This window comes from Scyliorhinus canicula, chromosome 17, assembly GCF_902713615.1.
Source record: "Scyliorhinus canicula chromosome 17, sScyCan1.1, whole genome shotgun sequence".
Lineage (NCBI taxonomy): Eukaryota > Metazoa > Chordata > Chondrichthyes > Carcharhiniformes > Scyliorhinidae > Scyliorhinus > Scyliorhinus canicula.
In genome coordinates this window covers 111,689,657-111,710,573 of record NC_052162.1, presented here as the reverse complement: position 1 = coordinate 111,710,573, position 20,917 = coordinate 111,689,657, and the positions used below count along the sequence as shown (strand labels likewise).

Below are 20,917 nucleotides of genomic sequence, written 5' to 3'. Positions count from 1 at the left end.
TGAGTACACAGCTAGCAGATGAGTTTGCCAGTTGTCCCCCTTCTGGAAAGTTCGAGAAATAGGCGATCACTGACGGGTAGTCATTCCTTCCAGATAGAACAGACCCATTCCCACTTTCTGCCATGGAGTCATAATTATTTTGCCCATTTACTTTGGTTCTTTCTGTTGTTTGTCCGGAAACTTCTGACAAGTAGCACAGTTTCCTATCATGATTTGAATGTCCCGATTGATACCTGGCCAATATACTGTTGCCCTGGCTCTTCGCTTACACTTTTCTATGCCTAAGTGCCCCTTTATGAATTGTAAAGATTGTGGTATCACAAACCTAATTTGCCAAACGAAAAAATCCATTTGGCAGCACTTAGCAATGCTCTAATGTTATAGTATTTGGAACAGGATCCTTTTGACCATCCCTCGGTGAGATAGTTTATTATCTTCCGTTAGATTTCATCTTTAATGGTTTCATCTGATTACTTTTGACCTCTCATCGGATATTGGAAGGGATTCTGTTACAAGATCCATGTGGACTTGCATATCCTCATCCATATGCTGTTCGTCTTTCATGTCAGTAGCACGAGATGAAATGAAAATCGCTTATTGTCACGAGTAGGCTTCAATGAAGTTACTGTGAAAAGCCCCTAGTCGCCACATTCCGGCGCCTGTCCGGGGAGGCTGGTACGGGAATCGAACCGTGCTGCTGACCTGCTTTGGTCTGCTTTAAAAGCCAGCGATTTAGCCCAGTGAGCTAAACCAGCCCCGAATAGTGCATCAGCTACTACAAGATGTTTGCCTGCCATGTAGATGAGATCAAAATCGTACCGTTGTAACTTCATCATCATGCATTATCACAATCTTTGTACCCTTGGAGACACCCTATTCAGACTTCAACGTGCTTGGGCTTGATAAATGAATGAAACAAATTTCCTGATTAGGTATCTGGCCTACCGACATTCTTAGTGGAGACTGACCACAGACCACTTGTGGCGATAGTAATTCTGTCTGAGCACATCTACACTCTGTGTCAGTCATTGACCTTGAAGCGTAGGTAATTGGGAGCCAATTGTCATCATTGTCTTGCGGCAATAACACTGCTCCCAACCCATCTTTCGACGTATCTGTCGATATTTTTGTTCTCTTTGTGGGGTCAAAAAATTGTCAGCACTGGAGCTGTTGTCAATGCTTCCTGTAACATTCACCACATAGTAGCCGGGATTCTTCAAAACGGCGGCGAAGTGTTGATGCCGGCGTAAACATTGGAGTGTTTCACGCCGGCGTCAATGGGCCTCTTGGTCCAGCGATTCAGTGGCCCACAGGGGTCCAGCATGGTGCCAGAGTGCTCCACGCAGCTCCAGCTGCCGATACGCGGCCCTGCACTGCCGGCCGAGAAGAAATAGGCCACCCGCCAGACCACGCAGGCCCGCCGATCGGTGGCCCCCAATTGCGATCCTGGCCGTCCTGGAGGCCCCCCCCCCCCCCCGGTGACAGATCGCCCCGCCCCCCCACCAAGGCGGCCACCGCAGCCGCAACTCCAAGTGCCCGCCGAGTGGAACCATGTTAGAACCATGCTGGGGAGAACACGGCCAGTTGATGGCGCAGAATCGCCGCGGGGGCCTCTTTCAACGGTCCCCGACCAGCGCTGCGTCGACCGCGGGCACGACTGATAGCGATTTTCTGGTTGCTGGAGGTTTGTGACCTGGTGTCGTGGGTCGTGTCAGCATGAACGTCGATTCTCTCCGAGCCCATGCCGTATGGCAGCATGGTAGCACAAGTGGATAGCACTGTGGCTTCACAGCGCCAGGGTCCCAGGTTCAATTCCCCGCTGGGTCACTGTCTGTGCAGAGTCTGCACGTTCTCTCCGTGTGTGCGTGGGTTTCCTCCGGGTGCTCCGGTTTCCTCCCACAGTCCAAAGACGTGTAGGTTAGGTGGATTGGCCATGCTAAATTGCCCTTAGTGACCAAAGTAAAAAAGGTTAGGAGGGGTTATTGGGTTACGGGGATAGGATGGAAGTGTGGGCTTAAGTGGGTCGGTGCAGACTCGATGGGCCGAATGGCCTCCTTCTGCACTGTATATTCTATGTTCAATGTAATCCCGGCCAGTGTCTTTCTTGATGATTTCCCTCAAGCATGAAGTTTTTCTGCGAGATTAGGAATGAATTTTTCTACAAAATTTACCATACCTAGCAACCTGAGGATTCCTTTTTGTCTAAAGGATGTGGCCTGTGCAAGATCGCATTTATCTTCTCTTGGTCAGGTCGTGTACCTTTTGCAGAAAGTTTATCTCCCAAGAATGTGATATTGTCGACACCAAACTGGCATTTCGTTTTCTTCAACTTCAAAACATTCTTCTTGGTGCTTCTCAGCCTTTTGTTGTGCTCTGCTCTTGGTGAGCCTAAACGATAATATCGTCAACCTACACTCTGACACCTGGAATTCTTTCTACAGCGTGTTCCATTGCCCTATGGAACTTTTCCAATGCTGAAATAATACCAAACGGCATTCTGAGAAAACGGTATCGCCTGAATGGAGTGTTGAAGGCGCACAGCTTTGCGTTCTCCTTATCCAACTTGAGTTGCCAAAAACCCTGTGCTGCATCAAGTCATGTCGCTCCTGACGTCTCACACATGATTTCTTCTCTCTTCGGAATAGGATAATGCTCTCTCCTGATGTTTAAATTGAGATCTTTGGGATCCACACAGATTCTCAGGTCGTGATTTCTTTTCTTAACGCAGACCATGGAGTTCACCCATATCCACTGATGCTTCACTTTGCGAAATGAAAATCGCTTATTGTCACAAGTAGGCTTCAAATGAAGTTACTGTGAAAAGCCCCTAGTCGCCACATTCCGGCGCCTGTTCGGGGAGGCTGTTGCGGGAATTGAACCGTGCTGCTGGCCTGCCTTGGTCTGCTTTCAGAGCCCTGTGCTAAACCCAGATTTGTCATTCTCTCTAGCTCATATTTTAGTCATTCCTTTAATGCAGCTGATAGTCGCCTTGGTGCGTGTATGGCTGGTTGCACATTCTCTTTTAACTGGATTCGATAAGTGAATGGTAAAGTGCCAAATCCTTGAAATATTTCAGGAAATCCTCTGAGGATTGAATCCACTGATGTACTTTGGTTGCAGCACAGTCTGCACTGTAGACTTTTTTAACTAACTCGAGTGCTTCACGTGCTTCCACTCCTAATAATGATTCACACTCAGCGTCTACAAGGAAAACTTCACTTTATGAACCTTAATCATACTGGCTTAATCACTGGCCTCTAGCTCAAATTCCCAGATTATTAATTCTCTTGCCGCTGTAATCCTACTGTTTTATTTAAAACATGCGGTTTAATTTTCATTTTTTGGATATCCCACAAACTTAGAAGATCGGTCCTCACTCCCGTGTCGAGTTTAACATTGAGTAATGTTTTATTAATCATCAGACAAACTGTCCAGTTATCTCTTTGAACTCTTGCATTTGCGTCACTGTTACTGCGAATCTGCTTTCAAGGTTTTTCTGCTTGCATGCCGTGACTATTCTTATCGTCACTAGAAATCATATCTATGAAGAATGTGTCTTCGAGATTTATCTCCTCAACCACATTGATTGATTTTGGTAGTTCTAATATTTTTATGGGTGAAGAGTTGTTTAGCAAAGCGATTTTTACCTTTGCATTTGAAGCAGATTTTTCCAAATGCTGGACGTTGCCTTTTCAAATGCTTGTTGCCGCATCGCTTGCATAAAATGGTGGTTTCGGTCGGTCACTTAAAATGGCCACCGCTGCTGGGACCGGGTTTTGCCTTAGCGTCACAACACTAACGACGTTGGCTGTCTCTCCGATCTTTGCGCCAAAATTCTTTAGGTTTAGAGTGCTAATCTGCTGGGCAGCTAGCTCGCTGGCATGGCAAACTTTAATGGCATTGTCGAGCTGTAGTTCACTCTCCCTCAACAATCTCTCCTGAACTTTGTCATTACTAGGTTTCTTTTAAAATTAGTGTTTAGTTAAAGTTGCTTCTAGTTTGTTTGTTTCAGTAAAAGTAATAAAACCTGAAGTCCTGTCATGTAATCTGTTAATTTGTTGACTGGGAATTATTTTTTTTAAATAGAAGTTACTGATCTTTGCAGAGACCTGAATCCACACAAGTTTCCACTTCCCATTTGAGCCTCGGGCATCTTTCTGTCTCTATTGGTCGTGTCAATGACAGCCAAGCGACGGAGCTGAGGCTGAATTTAGCTGAGAATAGCGGGGCCTGTGCCCCAGTTGGGAAACTGCCATGGGCGTCGCACTAATAGAGAGACAGGAAGGTGCTGGAGGACTGACTGGGAAATCAGGTATGGAAGCAGGGTGACCTGGGCTGATGGATTTGTGACCCTGTGCTCCTGTGTTATGGGAACAGGGTACAGGTGAATCAAAGAGAAACCATTTGGATCCCAAACACTGTGCACTTCCTTTTGCTCTGGTTACTCTTTTAGTCTGGTTGCCTTTTATTCTCAAGTCACTGTCTGCTTTTTTTTTCCAAACCATCTAATAATAATAATCGCTTATTGTCACAAGTAGGCTTCAATGAAGTTACTGTGAAAAGCCCCTAGTCGCCACATTCTGGCGCCTGTTCGGGGAGGCTGGTACAGGAATTGAATCTGCGCTGCTGCCTTGTTCTGCATTACAAGCCAACTGTTTAGCCTACTGTGCTGAACCAGCCCATGTTCTGTTTCATTAAAAATATTTTTTCTGGTCTTTTTCTGATTAAATCAATTCACTTTCGGGAAAGTGGGTGAGAAGGGTGGCAAGTTCTTTAACAGAAAGTGAGCACCTCGAAGGTAATTGGTAAAAAAAGAACAAAGAAAAGTACAGCCCAGGAACAGGCCCTTCGGCCCTCCAAGCCTGCACCAACCATGCTGCCTATCTAATCTAAAACATTCTACACTTCCAGAGTCCCTATCCCTCTATTCCCATCCTATTCATGTATTTGTCAAGATGCCCCTTAAAAGTCATTATTGTATCTGCTTCCACCACCTCCTCCGGCAGCGAGTTCCAGGCACCCACTACCCTCTGTGTCAAAAAGCTCTCGCACGTTTCCTCTAAACTTTGCCCCTCGCACCTTAAACCGATGTCCCCCAGGAATTGACTCTTCCACCCTGGGCAATGCTTCTGACTATCCACACTGTCCATGCCCCTCATGATTTTGTAGACTTCTATCAGGTCGCCCCTCAACCTCCGTCATTCCAGTGAGAACAAGCCGAGTTTATCCAACCTCTCCTCATAGCGCCCTCCATACCAGGCAACATCCTGGTAAACCTCTTCTGTAAAGGAGCCAGAGGGGGAAATTAGATTTAATTTTTCTTTTGACACACGATGTTTGAAAACGGGGTTCAGGGAATTAATCGTGATTAACAAATTTATCAAGGTTCTTTGAGGAAGTCATGATGTGGAGATGCTGCCGATGGACTGGGGTGAGCACAGTAAGAAGTCTCACAACACCAGGTTAAAGTCCAACATGTTTGTTTCAAACACTAGCTTTCGGAGCACTGCTCCTTCCTCAGGTGAATGTAGAAACTTAATGTCCGTGTCTATATGCGTGATCTTCCTGGAGATCCTCTCCACTTTGAGCCTGCAGTTTGCGGTGTCGATGGCAGCCATGATGTGGAGATGCCGGCGTTGGACTGGGGTGAGCACAGTAAGAAGTCTTACAACACCAGGTTAAAGTCCAACAGGTTTGTTTCAAACACGAGCTTTCGGAGCACTGCTCTTTCCTCAGGTGAATCATTCACCTGAGGAAGGAGCAGTGCTCCGAAAGCTAGTGCTTGAAACAAACATGTTGGACTTTAACCTGATGTTGTAAGACTTCTTACTTTGAGGAAGTAACAACGGATGTCAATAAGGGGAACCTGGGGCAGCACAGTGGTTAGCATTGCTGCCTACGGCACTGAGGACCTGGGTTCGAATCCCGGCCCTGGGTCACTGTCTGTGTGGAGTTTGCACATTCTCCCCGTGTCTGCGTGGGTTTCACCCCCACAACCCAAAAAGATGTGCAGGATAGGTGGATTGGCCACGCTAAATTGCCCCTTAATTGGAAAAAATAATTGGGTACTCTAAAATTTAAAAAAAATAAGGGGAACCTGTAGATGTGGGTAATTTAGATTTCCAGAAGGTATTCCCCAAGGTGCCACATCAAAGGTCACTGCACAAAATAAGAGCTCATGGTGTGGGGAGCAACATATCAGCATGGATAGAGGATTGGTTAGCTAGAGTAGGTATAAATGGGTAACGTTTGGGTTGGTAAGATGTGACAAGTGGAGTGTCACAAGGATCAGTGCCAGGCCTTCAACTATTTACAATCTACGTTAATGAGTTGGATGATGGGGTTGAATGTATGACGGCTAAATTTGCTGATGACACAAATACAGGTCAGAAAGAAATTTGTGAAGTGGATTTAATGAGTTTCCAAAGGACGACAAATAGGTGAAGTGAACTGACAAAATCGTGACAGATGGAGCATAAGGTGGGAATATGTGAACTTGTCCACGATGACAGGAAGGATTAAATTAAACAACATTATTTAAATAGTGAGAGATTGCAGAACTCTGAGGTACAGAGGGATCTGGGTGACCTGGTAGAGGAATCACAATAAGTTAGTTTGCAGGTACAGCAAGTGATTAGGAAGGCAAATGGAATATTGTTGTTTGTTATAAAGGGATTGGACTATAAAAGTTGGGATGTTTTGCTGCAGTTGTACAGGCCCTAATACCAGGTTCAAATTCCTAGGGGTGCACATCACCAAAAATCTGTCCTGATCCACCCACGTCGATGCTACCCACCAAGAAAGCACAACAGCGCCTATACTTCCTCAGGAAACTAAGGAAATTCGGCATGTCCACATTAACCCTTACCAACTTTTACAGATGCACCATAGAAAGCATCCTATCTGGCTGCATCACAGCCTGGTATGGCAACTGCTCGGCCCAGGACCGCAAGAAACATCAGAGAGTCGTGAACACAGCCCAGTCCATCACACAAACCTGCCTCCCATCCATTGACTCCATCTACACCTCCCGCTGCCTGGGGAAAGCGGGCAGCATAATCAAAGACACCTCCCATGCGGCTTACTCACTCTTCCAACTTCTTCCGTCGGGCAGGAGATAGTGAGAACACGCACAGACAGACTCAAAACCAGCTTCTTCCCCACTGTTACCAGACTCCTAAATGACCCTCTTATGGACTGACCTGATTAACACTGCACCCTGTATCTTCAATCCTTGGTGAGACCATATTTAGAGCACGGTGTACAGTTTGGGTCTCCTTATTTCAGAAATGAGATAGTTGCATTGGAAGCAGTTCAGAGGAGGTTGACTCCCCGGATTCCTGGAATGAGGGGGGTTATCCTCTGAGGAAAGGTTTGACAGGTTGGGACTGTATCCATTGCAGTTTAGAAGAATGAGAGAGGGTCTCATTGAAACACGTGAGATCCTGAGTGGAATTGACAGAGAGAATGTGGAGAGGCTGTTTCCCCATGTGGCACAGACTAGAACTAGGGGACAATCCATAAAAACAAGGGGTTTCCATTTAAGACACGGATAAGAATATTTTTTTCCCCTGAGGGCCGTGGGTCTGGGAATCTCTTTCCCCAGAGAGTGGGGAGGCAGGGTCAGTGAATATGTTTTAAGGCTGAGTTTGGTAGATTCTTGACTGACAAGAGAGTGAAAGGGTGGAGGAAGGAAAGTGGAGTTGGGATCACAATCAGATCAACCCTGATTTTATTGGTAGAGCAGGCTCGAGGAGCCGAATGGCCTGCTCCTGCTCTTAATTTGTATGTATTGACCCTTAACTCCTCCCTTTCCCAAACTCTAAAATGATTTGCAGTGATAACCCTTATTGGTGTGTTGCTATATTTATCTGGTTATAAATACAGCGGTCAATATTGTCGCCTTCTTTGATCCTAATTATGTTTGCTCTAGAGTCGCCAGGTATCTTTCGATACCGCCACAAGGTTCAAACCCGAATACTGATCAAAGAGCCAATACACCAGTTAGTTCAAAGTCAATACTATTTATTTACACACATAGTAAGATCTACTCATGCACAAAATACCACAAACTAAACTATCTCTAACGCTAACGCCGATACTTAACTTCGGGTGCCCACTCAGTCAGAGGAACAATGGCCGTTGTTCGGATCTGAGGTTGTTGGGTGCGGAGAGGTAACAGGAGAACAGCTAAGGTCGTCCGTCTGATAGCGAGCGTTGACTTTGGACTTACTGGTGCAGCTGGTGGACGGGTCTCTCCGCTTCGAGAGCCGAGTCCAAGAGAGTGATTCTCTCTCGGGGGGGCTTCTTCTTATACCGGAAGGGGCTTTGCGCACTTTTGGGCGGGCATTGAACTTGGCCCCAATTAATTGGACCGCATCTTGATCACTGGTATTGATCTTGACCAATAATGGGGTGGGTGCCCTGATGGCTGGGCGTGGCTTTGGTGGCCGTTGGCCTTGCTTTGTTTGTGTCTTTCTGGCGCCTCAGTATCGGTTACTTGAGTGTCATTCCTTTGTTCCCGGAGATGGGCCATCAATATGCTAATTGACCTATAGTTTCAGTCTTGTCTGGGGGCTGAGGTTCCAATACGCATCCAGGCTCCGTGCCTGCCTGCTTTCCGAGCATTGTCCGTGTTTCCCTATAGTCTTTGCAAACATCCATTTTGTATTCTGGAAGTGGCCATTCCAGATGGCTGCAGGTGACAGTGGTTAGATGTTATTCCGTATAAATAAGAGCTGACACATGCTAATGTCTGAGCAGTAATATCAAAGTGCAGCAGCATTCCCATTACACTCTGGGTAGAAGCACCATCTCCAGGTAAATGCTCCCTGCTCTGCCCCAGATTCCATGGTCCCAGTCAGTGGAATGTGTAAAACCTCAACAAATCTCTGTGCTCAGGGAATCCCTTCTTATACTTTATTACATCACAAAGTCTCTGGAGATGGATTTAACCCAATCATTGCCGAGCTAACATTTGAATGGACCAATTACAAAACCTGTCATTGAACCATCTGTACCCGCCCAAGCCACGTCAAACTCTCAAACAATTATCTTCCCCACGCTCCGTCCCCGGTACAGGGAGCCAGCGTTTTTTTTAAAATTCATTTACAGCGCGTGGGCCTCACTGGGTAGGCCAGCATTTATTGCCGATCCCTAGTTGCCCTTCAGAAGGTGGTGGTGAGTTGTCTTCTTGAACTGCTGCGGTCCATGAGGTGTAGGTACACCCACAGTGCAGCTGGGGAGGGAGTTCCAGGATGCTGCCCCAGTGACAGTGAAGGAGCTTTGATATATTTGCAAGTCAGGGAGGTGAGTGATTTGGAGGGGAACCTCCCAAATGGTGGGGTTCCCAAATATCTGCTGCTCTTGTCTATCTAGATGGTAGTGGTCATGGGTTTGGAAGGTGCTGCCGAGGAGCCTTGGTGAGTTCCTGCAGTGCATCTTGTAGATGGCACACACGGCTGGCACTGTGCGTCGCTGGTTCAGGGTTGGGATGTCTGTGGAAGAGGGAACAATCAAGCGGGCTGCTTTGTCCTGGATGGTGTCGAGCTTCTTGAATGTTTTTGGAGCAGCACTCATCCAGGCAAGTGGAGATTATTCCATTACACTCCTGACTTGTGCCTTGGAGATGGTGGACAGGCTTTGGGGAATCAGGAGTTGAGTTACTTGCCGTAGAATTCCTTTGACCTGCCAAGCCAAGCAGTGAAAACATGGTGGCCTTGACACCCAGGTGTTGTCTAGGATTCCAGGCACTCTTGTTTTCTCTGTCCTCTGGGAGCTGTTTATCTCCCTGTTCCCACACAGCAAGTCGTCTGTTCTCAGCTCTGCTCGATTTCTGCTGGAGTTTGGTCCCTTTTACACCTTTCGGATCAATAAAACATTTGGTCAGTGAAGACCCAAACCACAATTTCCCATCCTGTCACCTGTCAATCATCCTTATCCAGAGCGTAATCACAACAGGAATAAAAACAGGAGAAGTGTAACAATCAAATTCAAAATAAATCCACAGCCAGTCATAGAATTTAATTTAATTTAATGTTCACTAATTAGCAAAAAAAACCCGAGCCAGGATTTTTACAGCCCACACCTTGAGGGGGAGAATGCTCTCTGACCCCTCACTCAATTTCACTTTGTGGGGGGGCTGCGGAGATAGAATGCAATGGGACTGACTGGTTGGCTCTGCAGAAATGTGACATTGAGTCGATGGGCTGAATGGCCTCCCTCTCTGACCTCATGGCTCTGATTATAAAGGGAACAATTACAGCTGCTCCAGTCTCTGCAACTCACTGAACTCCCTCATCCCTGGTACCATTATCATAAATCTCCTCTGCGCCCTCTCTGAGAACTTCACATCTTTCCTAAAGTGTGGGGCCCACATATAGGGCTCCATTCCAGAGGGATAGAATTGAAAAGCAGGGAGGTTATGTTCAACTTGTTTAGAGCCAAGGTCAGACTACACTGGGAGCACTGTCAACATTTGTCATCTCCATTCAGAAAAAGGAAATGGAGGCACTAGAGAAGGTGCAACAAAGATTCACAAGAATAATACCAGAACTGAGAGCATTTCACCCCCAGGAAAGGCTGGGGCTGCTTTTCTCTAGAAATGAGAGAAGACTGAAGGGTGACCTGATGGACGTTTGCGAAGCAACAGAAGAACATTGGACTTAGGAGCAGGAGTAGGCCATTCGGCCCCTCAAGCCTGCTGCACCATTCAATGAGATCATGGCAGCACGGTAGCACAGTGGTTAGCACTGTGGCTTCACAGCGCCAGGGTCCCAGGTTCGATTCCCCGCTGGGTCACTGTCTGTGCGGAGTCTGCACGTTCTCCCCGTGTCTGCGTGGGTTCCCTCCGGTTTCCTCCCACAGTCCAAAGACGGGCAGGTTAGGTGGATTGGCCATGATTAATTGCTCTTAGTGACCAAAAAGAATTAGGAGGGGGTCATTGGGTTCCTGGGATAGGGTGGAAGTGAGGGCTGAAGTGGGTTGGTGCAGACTCGATGGGCCAAATAGCCTCCTTCTGCACTGTATGTTCTATATCTATGGCTGATCTGACTGCAGTCTTGGCTCCACCTTCCTGTCTGCTCCCCACCCCCATAACCCTGGACTCACTTGTCTGACAGCAATCTGTGGAACTCAGCCCTGAATGGATTCAGGGAGCCAATGATTCACTGCTGTCTGGGAAGAGAATTCCACTCTCATCCTCCAGGAGACAAAATAAAAATTCATCGTCTCTGTTCTTAAAAGGAAAACCTGTTCAACCTCTTCACCCAATCAGCCCCTCATCCCAGCAATGAGCGAGTGAACCTTCTCTCAACTGATTCGAGAGCAACTGTCTTTTTTCCCCAAATACGGAGACTGAATCTGTACACTGTATTCCTGATGTGGCAACCTTCCCACTTTTATAATTCTTTATATTTGCAATAAATGTCCATATTCCATTTGCCTTCCTAACCACCTGCAAACTAAGCTATTGTGGTTCCTGTCCCAGGACACCCAGATCCCTCTGTATTCTGCGATCTCGCTCCATTTTAATAAAAACAGCTTTTCCATTCCTCCTGCCAAAACGGACAAGGTCACATTTACTCCCGTTATACTCCATCTGCCCGATTTCTGCCCACTCACTAAACCTGGCCACATCCATTTGCAGGATCTCCACCTCCTGTGGACAACTTACTTTCCTCCCTACCCTGGTGTCATTGCTCATTTTAACTTTCATATATTTGATCCCTTCATCCAACTCATTGATGTAGATTGTAAATATTTGAGGAACCAGCACTGATCCCGGTGTCACTCCACTAGGTACAGCTTGACAATCAGAAAGGGATCTATTTATCCCGACTCTCTTCTTCCTGTTAGCTAACCAATCCTTTATTCGTTCTAATATGTCACCCCCTGCACCCTGAGCTCTTGTCTTGTGCAGTGACCTTTGATGTGACACCTTATCAAGTGAAGTGAAGTCCGGCACATCTACCAGTTTCCCTCTATCCACCTTGAATGTTACTCTGTCAACAAACTCTAACAGATTAGTTATACATAATTTCCCTTTCGCAAAGCCATGTTGGCTCTGCATGATCACATTGTGACTTTCTACGTATCCTGCTGTAACCTGCTTAATAATGGATTCCTGGACTTTCCCTATCGCACACGTAAGGCTAACTGGTCCGTGGTTTCCTACTTTCTGCCTCCTTCCTTTCCTATTTTCCAATCCACTGGAACCATTCCAGAATCTGAGGAATTTTGTGAGATTATAACCAATGCATCTACTCTCTTTGCCACCACTTCTTTTAAAACCCTCGGATGCAGGTCAGCCGGTCCTGGGGACTTGTCGGCCTTCAAGTTCAATAGTTTTCCTGGCATCTTTTCCCTGGTGATTGTTCTATGTTCCTCCCTCCCTGTCACCTCTTGGTTTTCAATTATCTTTGTGATTTTTTTCTTAGTCTACTCCCGTGAAGATAGACACAAAATACCTGTTTAAAACCTCCACCATTTCTTTGTTTTCCACCATCAATTCCCCGGACTCACTTTCCACAGGACAAACGTTAGCTTTAATTACTCTTCCCTCTTCAAATTGTTACGACCAGGATGGGAGGAGTGTGTGTACGATCTTGCCCCACAACTCCGCAGGTCGTACCACTCATTTCAAAGTTGAATTTACGCACCAAAATGGCAAACTGTTCACCTTGTCTCCCGATCCTCAAAATAAAAGTTTTTAACCAAGACTTCTTTCTATAAACAAACTACTTTTAACAAGTTGCAAGTATTGATTAACACACTTTTTGTTACTGGGAAGTACAACTATCTATCTCTTCGTTTGCGTTTGATAAGGTTCCCCACGGTAGGCTATTGCAGAAAATAAGGAAGTATGGGATTGAAGGTGATTTAGCGGTTTGGATCAGTAATTGGCTAGCTGAACGAAGACAGAGGGTGGTGGTTGATGGCAAATGTTCATCCTGGAGTTCAGTTACTAGTGGTGTACCGCAAGGATCTGTTTTGGGGCCACTGCTGTTTGTCATTTTTATAAATGACCTGGAAGAGGGTGTAGAAGGATGGGTCAGTAAACTTGCAGATGACACGAAGGTCGGTGGAGTTGTGGATAGTGCTGAAGGATGTTATAGGATACAGAGGGACATAGATAAGCTGCAGAGCTGGGCTGAGAGGTGGCAGATGGAGTTTAATGCGGAAAAGTGTGAGGTGGTTCACTTTGGAAGGAGTAACAGGAATGCAGAGTACTGGGCTAATGGCAAGATTCTTGGTAGTGTAGATGAACAGAGAGATCTCGGCATCCAGGTACATAAATCCCTGAAAGTTGCCACCCAGGTTAATAGGGCTGTTAAGAAGGCATATGGTGTGCTAGCCTTTATCAGAAGGGGGATTGAGTTTCAGAGCCACAAGGTCATGCTACAGCTGTATATAATTCTGGTGCGGCCGCTCCTGGAGTACTGCGTGCAGTTCTGGTCACCACATTATAGGAAGGATGTGGAAGCTTTGGAAAGGGTTCAGAGGAAATTTACTAGGAAGTTGCCTGGTATGGAGGGAAGGTCTTACGAGGAAAGGCTCAGGGACTTGAGGTTGTTTTCGTTAGAGAGGAGAAGGCCGAGAGGTGACTTAATAGAGACATATAAGATAGTCAGAGGGTTAGATAGAGTGGACAGTGAGAGTCTTTTTCCTCGGATGGTGATGACCAACACGAGGGGACATAGCTTTAAATTGAGGGGTAGTAGATATAGGACAGATGTCAGAGGCAGTTTCTTTACTCAGAGAGTAGTAGGGGTGTGGAACGCCCTGCCTGCAACAGTAGTAGACTCGCCAACTTTAAGGGCATTTAAGTGGTCACTGGATAGACATATGGATGAAAAGGGAATAGTGTAGGTCAGATAGGCTTCAGATGGTTTCACAGGTCGGCGCAACATCGAGGGCCGAAGGGCCCGTACTCCGCTGTAATGTTCTATGTTCTATGTTCCTAAAGAATTCCTCCAGCACACACACAGACAAACAAACAAATGTTTAGAGTCTCTGTGCAGAGATGGGCTTCAGAGGACGGGTGTTGTAAATGAAAGGATAATGCTTGCAGGGTCTCGAGGCTGTCGATCTGGAGTATCCCATGCGAAGGTGGGACACTTGTCCCGGCGGACGTCTGGGTGTCCTCACCAATAGTTCTCAGCTTTACCGGTTCAAATGCAGACCGGTTACACTCAGGTGAGAGTTCGCTGGCTGCCGGTTGATAGCCACACACAATTTTAGGCAAGATGTGGAGATGCCGGCGTTGGACTGGGGTGAGCACAGTAGGTGTCTGACAACACCAGGTTAAAGTCTAACCGGTTTGTTTCCAATCACTAGCTTTCGGAGCACTGCTCCTTCCTCAGGTGATGTTTAGGCAGAGAGAGAGAGAGATTTCAGTGGAAATGTGCTCTCCCAGGCTCAAAGAGCATCAGCCCACTGGAAGCAAAGTGGTGAGACCGGCCAGTCCAGCAGAAAGAAACCCTCCGACGCTCCCACTTCATCAAGTGTCAGAATGAACATGGTTCAGTCCTGGATGTGATTGACAGCAGCAATAACAGCAGAATCCAACCCCTCTCATCACTTGTGAATTCTCTGATGTCTCAGCAGATGGGACGACTGAGTGAATCCCTTCCCACATTCAGAGCAGGTGAACGGCCTCTCCCCAGTGTGAACTCGCTGGTGTCTCCGCAGGTTGGACGACGTTCTAAATCTTTTTGCACAGCGAGGGCAGCTGAACGGTCTCTCCTCAGTGTGACTGCGCTGATGGGACATCAGTTCCACAGAGCTCTTGAAAGCAATCCCACAGTCAGAGCATTTAAAGGGTCTCTCATTCGTGTGAGTGACATGGTGTTGCACCAGGCTGGATGACTGAGTGAATCCCTTCCCACACACACAGCAGGTGAACGGTCTCTCCCCGGAGTGAACTCGTCGGTGCCTGCGCAGTGTGGATGCATCACTAAATCCCTTCCCACACTCGGAGCAGGTGAACGGCTTCTCCCTGGTGTGAACTCGCTGGTGCCTCTGCAGGGCAGATGAATGGGTGAATCCCTTCCCACACCCCGAGCAAGTGAACGGCCATTCCCCCGTGTGATCCCTCCGGTGGATCTGCAGGCTGGATAAGTGAGCGAATCCCTTCCCACACTCAGAGCAGGTGAAAGGCTTCTCCCCGGAGTGAACGTGCTGGTGCTTCTGCAGGGCGGTTGAATTACTGAATCTCTTCCCGCACTCGGAGCAGGTGAATGGCTTCTCCCTGGCATGAACTCTCCGGTGCTTCCACATGGCGGAGGCATCACTGAGTCCCTTCCCACACTCGGAGCAGGTGAACGGCCTTTCCCCAGTATGGATTCGCTGGTGTGTCTTCAGGTGGGATGAAACACTGAATCCCTTGCCACAGTCAGAGCAGGTGAACGGCCTCTCGCCATTGTGAACTCGCCGGTGTGTCTGCAGGTGGGATGACTGAGTGAATCCTTTTCCACAGTCAATGCAGCTGAACGGCCTCTCCCCAGTGTGACTGCGTCGATGGGTTTCCAGTGCAGAAGGGGTGCGGAATCCCTTCCCACAGTCCCCACATTTCCATGGTCTCTTGATGCAGGTGTCCTTGTATTTCTCCAGGTTCAATCCTTGATGACACACAGAACACGTGTCCGGTCTCTCCCCGCTGTGAATGGTGTGATGTTTTTTCAGGCTGTGTAACTGGTTAAAGCTCTTTCCACAGTCAGTGCTCTGGAACACTCTCACTCGGGTGTGTGTGTCTCGGGGCGTTTCCAGTCACACTGATGTTTAAAATCTTCTGAAGCAGACAGAATAGACAAACAATTCTCCTTCAAGGTTCAAAGGACGATGATACTGGGCAGCATGGTAGCACAGTGGTTAGCACAACTGCTTCACAGCGCCAGGGTCCCAGGTTCAATTCCCTGCTTGGGTCACTGTCTAAGCGGAGTCTGCATGTTCTCCCCGTGTGTGCGTGGGTTTTCCTCGGGTGCTCTGGTTTCCTCCCACAGTCCAAAGATGTGCAGGTTCGGTGGATTGGCCATGCTAAATTGCCCTTAGTGTCCAAAATTGCCCTGAGTGTTGGGTGGGGTTGCTAGGTTGCAGGGATAGGGTGGAGGTGTGGGTTTGGATGGGGCGCTCTCTCCAAGAGCCGATGCAGACTCGATGGGCCGAATGGCCTCCTTCTGCACTGTAAATTCTATGATTCTATGATACTGAGACCCTGATGATTGAGAAACTCTGTCAGATGTTAACGTGATGTTTGATGTGAGATTTTAGTCTATAATTCCTTCTCTTCTAACATTCTGTAAAAGGAGATGACAAAAGGCATCACTGTCAGTCCAGGATAGAAATTCAGAACAGACAATTCTAGTTTCACTGGAACATTCTTTCCTCTCTCATTCCCCAAATGCTGTGAATCTCCATCCCACACACTCTCCCTCCATTCTCACTCTGCTGTATCAAATAATCACCTTCCCAATTCTCCTGAAGGTGCTGATTCAGGCTGATTGACAGATCCAAGATCACTGCTTCCTGTCCAGTTAAAAGGGTCCTGAATATTTTCATGTCAGCTCGCAGCTGATTATTGGATTAAAGAAATGTGTGCAATACAGACTGCATTTCTCAATCAGAGACACAGGGGAATGTGAGGAAGAGATGGTGGGAATGAAACTGAATGGACATCTGAAGGAAATAAACATGCAGTGGATTAGGGATAGAGAGGGGATGGGCGGACAGAGAGTCGATATGGACTTGAGTTATCAAATTGATTCCTTCTGTGTTGTAATGACTCCTGAATGGGTATATATAATATATTACAAAACTAGAAATACTAATAAATGCACTTCATTACAAAATAAATAATATATTGAATTTGTACCAAATAACAACACTAGACATATCACTGTCTGATATTAATTTACGGTCCCTATAAATGTCAGCCATCACCTGGAGAAACCAGCCCTTTAATTGTGAACATTGGGAAAGAGACCATCCTTTTAGCCAGACAAATAAATGTGTCAAGCTGAGGGAGCAAAGGATGGCAATGTCTTTAAGAGAGAGAGAGACCTGGGCCAAGCTTTCCAGAGTCTGCACCCTCCCTGGATTCACTTCCTTTCCCTTCAGTTGCTGCAAGTGACCAATTGAAGGTGAGAATGAGAAAAGAAATGGAAAGGGGGAGAAAAGAAAGTGTTTTACTCACAGATGTTGGAGACAGGAGGAATTTTCAGTCTGAGTGAAGCTCAATCTTCAGTCACACAAAGCCTGCGCCCCGATTGGCTGGAGGGCCAGAATCCTTCCGGTCCTCCAACTTGTTCCATTGGTCAACATCTCAGCAGGGGGCGGCCTCTTCCCCGCATCTGCGCAGCTTCCTCGCTCCCTTGGACATGCGCAGTTTCGGTCCGGGGTGGGGGGAGGGGGAGACCACCGAGCGGCTTCTCGCTCTGGCCGGAGCCGTCAGCCGGTTGCCTGGTAACCTTGTTTCCAGAAGGGTTAGAGTGACGGGGGGGGGGAAGGAAGAGGGGTAGGGGGAATAATGGGTGCTTCCGTGTCCGCGCGCCGGTCCAACGCACTGTAACCCGGTGACGTCACCGCGAAGCAGTTTGATTCCTATTGGCTGATTCAGAGAGCACTCCGTTGTGACGTCACAATGCGGAAGCTGGATGAAGAGTTACAGACTAAAACTTCCTCCTCTGGGCAACATCTGGGAGGATGTTAGGAGAGGATTTGCAGACAGACATTTCAAACAAAACATCACATCAAGATCTGACAAAGTTGCTCAATTGATTTTAAGGTGAATATCATCCAACTGTGAGAATTATTCTGTCTGTTTCAAGAGATTTTAACATCAGTGTGACTGGAAAAGCACAGAGACCGAATGTTCTAGTGAACTGACTGCAGAAAGAGCTTGATCCAGTAACACAACAGAACAAGCATTGCACCATTCACAGTGGGGACAGACCATACAGCTGTTCTGTGTGTGGTTGAGGCCTCAACTGATCATTGAACACGGAGTGTCACAAGGACACCCTCAACATGGAGAAACCATGGAAATGTGGGGATTGTGGGAAGGGATTCAATTACCCGTCGAAGCTGGAAATCCATCGCCGCAGTCACACTGGGGAGAGGCCATTCACCTGCTTGAAGTGTGGGAAGGGATTTGGTCAGTTATCCCATCTGCGGACACACCAGCGAATTCAGACAGGGGAGAAGCCGTTTGCCTGTTCTGAGTGTGGGAAGGAATTCAGTTACGTATCGATCCTGCAGAGACACCAGAGAGTTCACACTGGGGAGAGACCGTTCACCTGCTCTGAGTGCGGGAAGGGATTCATGCAGTCCTCCCACCTGCTGACACACCAGCGTGTTCACACCGGGGAGAGGCCGTTCAGCTGCTCTCAGTGTGGGAAAGGATTCAGTAATTCGTCCCACTTGCTGACACACCAGCGAATTCACACTGGTGAGAGACCGTTCACCTGCCCTCAGTGTGGGAAGGGATTCAGTAATTCATCCCACTTGCTGACACACCAGCGAGTTCACACTGGGGAGAAACCATTCTCATGCTCTGTGTGTGGGAAGGGGTTCATTCAGTCATCCACCCTACATACACACCAGCGAGTTCACACTGGAGAAAGACCATTCTCTTGCACTGTTTGTGGGAAAGCATTCACTCGGTTATTTCACTTGCTGACACACCAGCGTGTTCACAGTGGGGAAAGGCCATTCACCTGCTCTGAGTGTGGGAAGGGATTCAGTGATGCGTCCAACCTGCTGACACATCGGCGTGTTCACACAGGGGAGAAACCATTCAGCTGTTCCATGTGTGGAAAGCGTTTCAATCATTCAACAGCAGTTATGAGACACCAGCGAGTTCACACCGGGGAGAGGCCGTTCACCTGCTCTGAGTGTGGGAAGGCATTCACTCAGTCGTCCCATCTGCAGACACACCAACGTGTTCACAAGTGATGACAGGGGTTGGATTCTGCTGTTTTTGCTGCTGTTAATCACACCCAGGACTGAACCATGTTCATTCTGACACTTGGTGCAGTGGGAGGGTCGGAGGGTTTCTTTCTGCTGGGCTGGCCGGTCTCACAACTTTGCTTCCAGTGGGCTGATGCTCTTTGAGCCTGGGAGAGCACATTTCCACTGAAATGGTGCACAGAAGCTGATGAAGGACATTTATTTTATCCTGGACAGTGTTTTCCCTACCACTACAGATAGATTTAAAATAAATACATTTGTCTCTGTTCCATTGAGTCTACAGCACAGGGCCAGGCCAGTCGGCTCAATTGGTCTCTGTCAGTATTGATGCTCCACATGAGCCTCCACCCACCCCTCTTCATCTCCCCCCATCAGCATCTCCTTCTATTCCTTTCTCCCTCATGTATGTATCCAGCTTCCCCTTCAATGTATTCATGCTGTTCACCTCAACAACTCGCTGTGGAAGTGAGTTCCACATTCTCACCACTCGCTGGGCAAAGAGGTTTCTCATCAAATCCCTATTGGATTATTGAACCCCTTCATCATCTTAAACACTTCCATCAGGTCACCCTTCAGTCTTCTCTTTTGTGTAGAAAAGCAGCTCCAGCCTTTCCTGAGGGTGAAATGCTCTCAGTTCTGGTATTATTCTTGTGAATCTTTGTTGCAACTTCTCCAGTGCCTCTGTTTCCTTTCACTAAATGGAGATGACAAATGTTGACAGAGCTCCCAGTGTAGTCTAACCCTGGTTCTAAACAAGTTGAACATAACCTCCCTGCTTATCAATTCTATCCCTCTGGAATGGAACCCTATATATGGGCCCCACACTTTACGAAAGATGTGAAGTTCTCAGAGAGGGTGCAGAGGAGATTTACGAGAATGGAACCAGAGGTGAGGGTCCTAAGGGACTTGGTGAGAGCTGGTTTCTCTCCTGAGAGCAAAGAGTCTGGAGGGGGAGGGGGAGGGAATGGAGCCATTCAGCCCATCGAGTCCATACCGGCTCTCTGCTGAGCAAACCAGTCAGTCCCATTGCCCCGTTGTATCCCAAAATCCCTGTCCGTTTATTTCCCTCAAGAGCCCATCCAATTTTCTTGTGAAATTCTTCCATCTTCTCTGCTTCTGCTGACCTCGTAGGAAGTAGGTTAAAGGTCATTACCACTCGCTTTACATGTACACAAGGCTCCCAGAGCACAGAGGGAGGGCCCATTTTTCCAATGCCGGCTTTTTGTAAAACTACCCATTTAACCCCATATTTTGTTTTCTTGTGAAGAATGCATCAAATTCCCTTTTGGAAGGTACAATCCAATTAGCTCCCGCCTGTAGACAGGACATTCCAAATCAAACGGACGGCACAGTAGGATCGTGCTGAGCACTGTTGCGTCACAGCACCAGGGACCCGGGTTTGATTCCCGGCTTGGGTCACTGTCTGTGTGGAGTCTGCACGTTCTCCCCGTGTCTGCGTGGGCTTTCTTCCGGGCGCTCCAGTTTCCTCCCACAAGTCCTGAAAGATGTGCTGTTAGGTGAATTGGACATTCTGAATTCTACTCTAGCGTACCTGAACAGGCGCTGGAGTGTGGCGACTAGGGGATTTTCACAGTAACTTCATTGCAGTGTACACTAATAAAGATTATTATTAAATCACAACACTTGACTGTGTTTTTCAATAAATAATTGTGGATATTGTGTTCTAGAGTTTCACAGAGTATTCAAAATGGTGTTGAAGACATATTATGCAAAATTAAGTCTCCGTCTTTATCAGTGTTTTTGGCGAGGACACCGAGTGCAATATATCCCAGTTTGCAGACAATTTGAACAGGATTGCATTTCTGTAGCACCTCTCACAACCACTGCACCCTCTCAGCTGTTTTACAGTCCAAAGATGTGCAGGTTGGCTGGATTGGCCATGATAAATTGCCCTTAGTGTCCAAAATTCTATGATTAACCTAGGACAAAA

At 47.3% G+C, this 20,917-nt stretch overlaps 1 protein-coding gene across 2 annotated transcripts in view; it reads left to right on the top strand.

The window, feature by feature from the left end:
- LOC119952148 (zinc finger protein 420-like) overlaps positions 1–20,917 on the top strand; it is a 147,498-nt gene that overhangs the window by 21,860 nt on the left and 104,721 nt on the right. The window contains exon 3 of one of the 2 annotated variants that reach the window (XM_038775738.1): positions 18,027–18,947. In XM_038775738.1, the coding sequence (XP_038631666.1) occupies positions 18,027–18,947 (921 nt within the window). Of the gene's footprint in view, positions 1–17,537; positions 18,948–20,917 lie in introns of those variants that run through there. The other variant, XM_038775737.1, reaches the window with a different exon arrangement.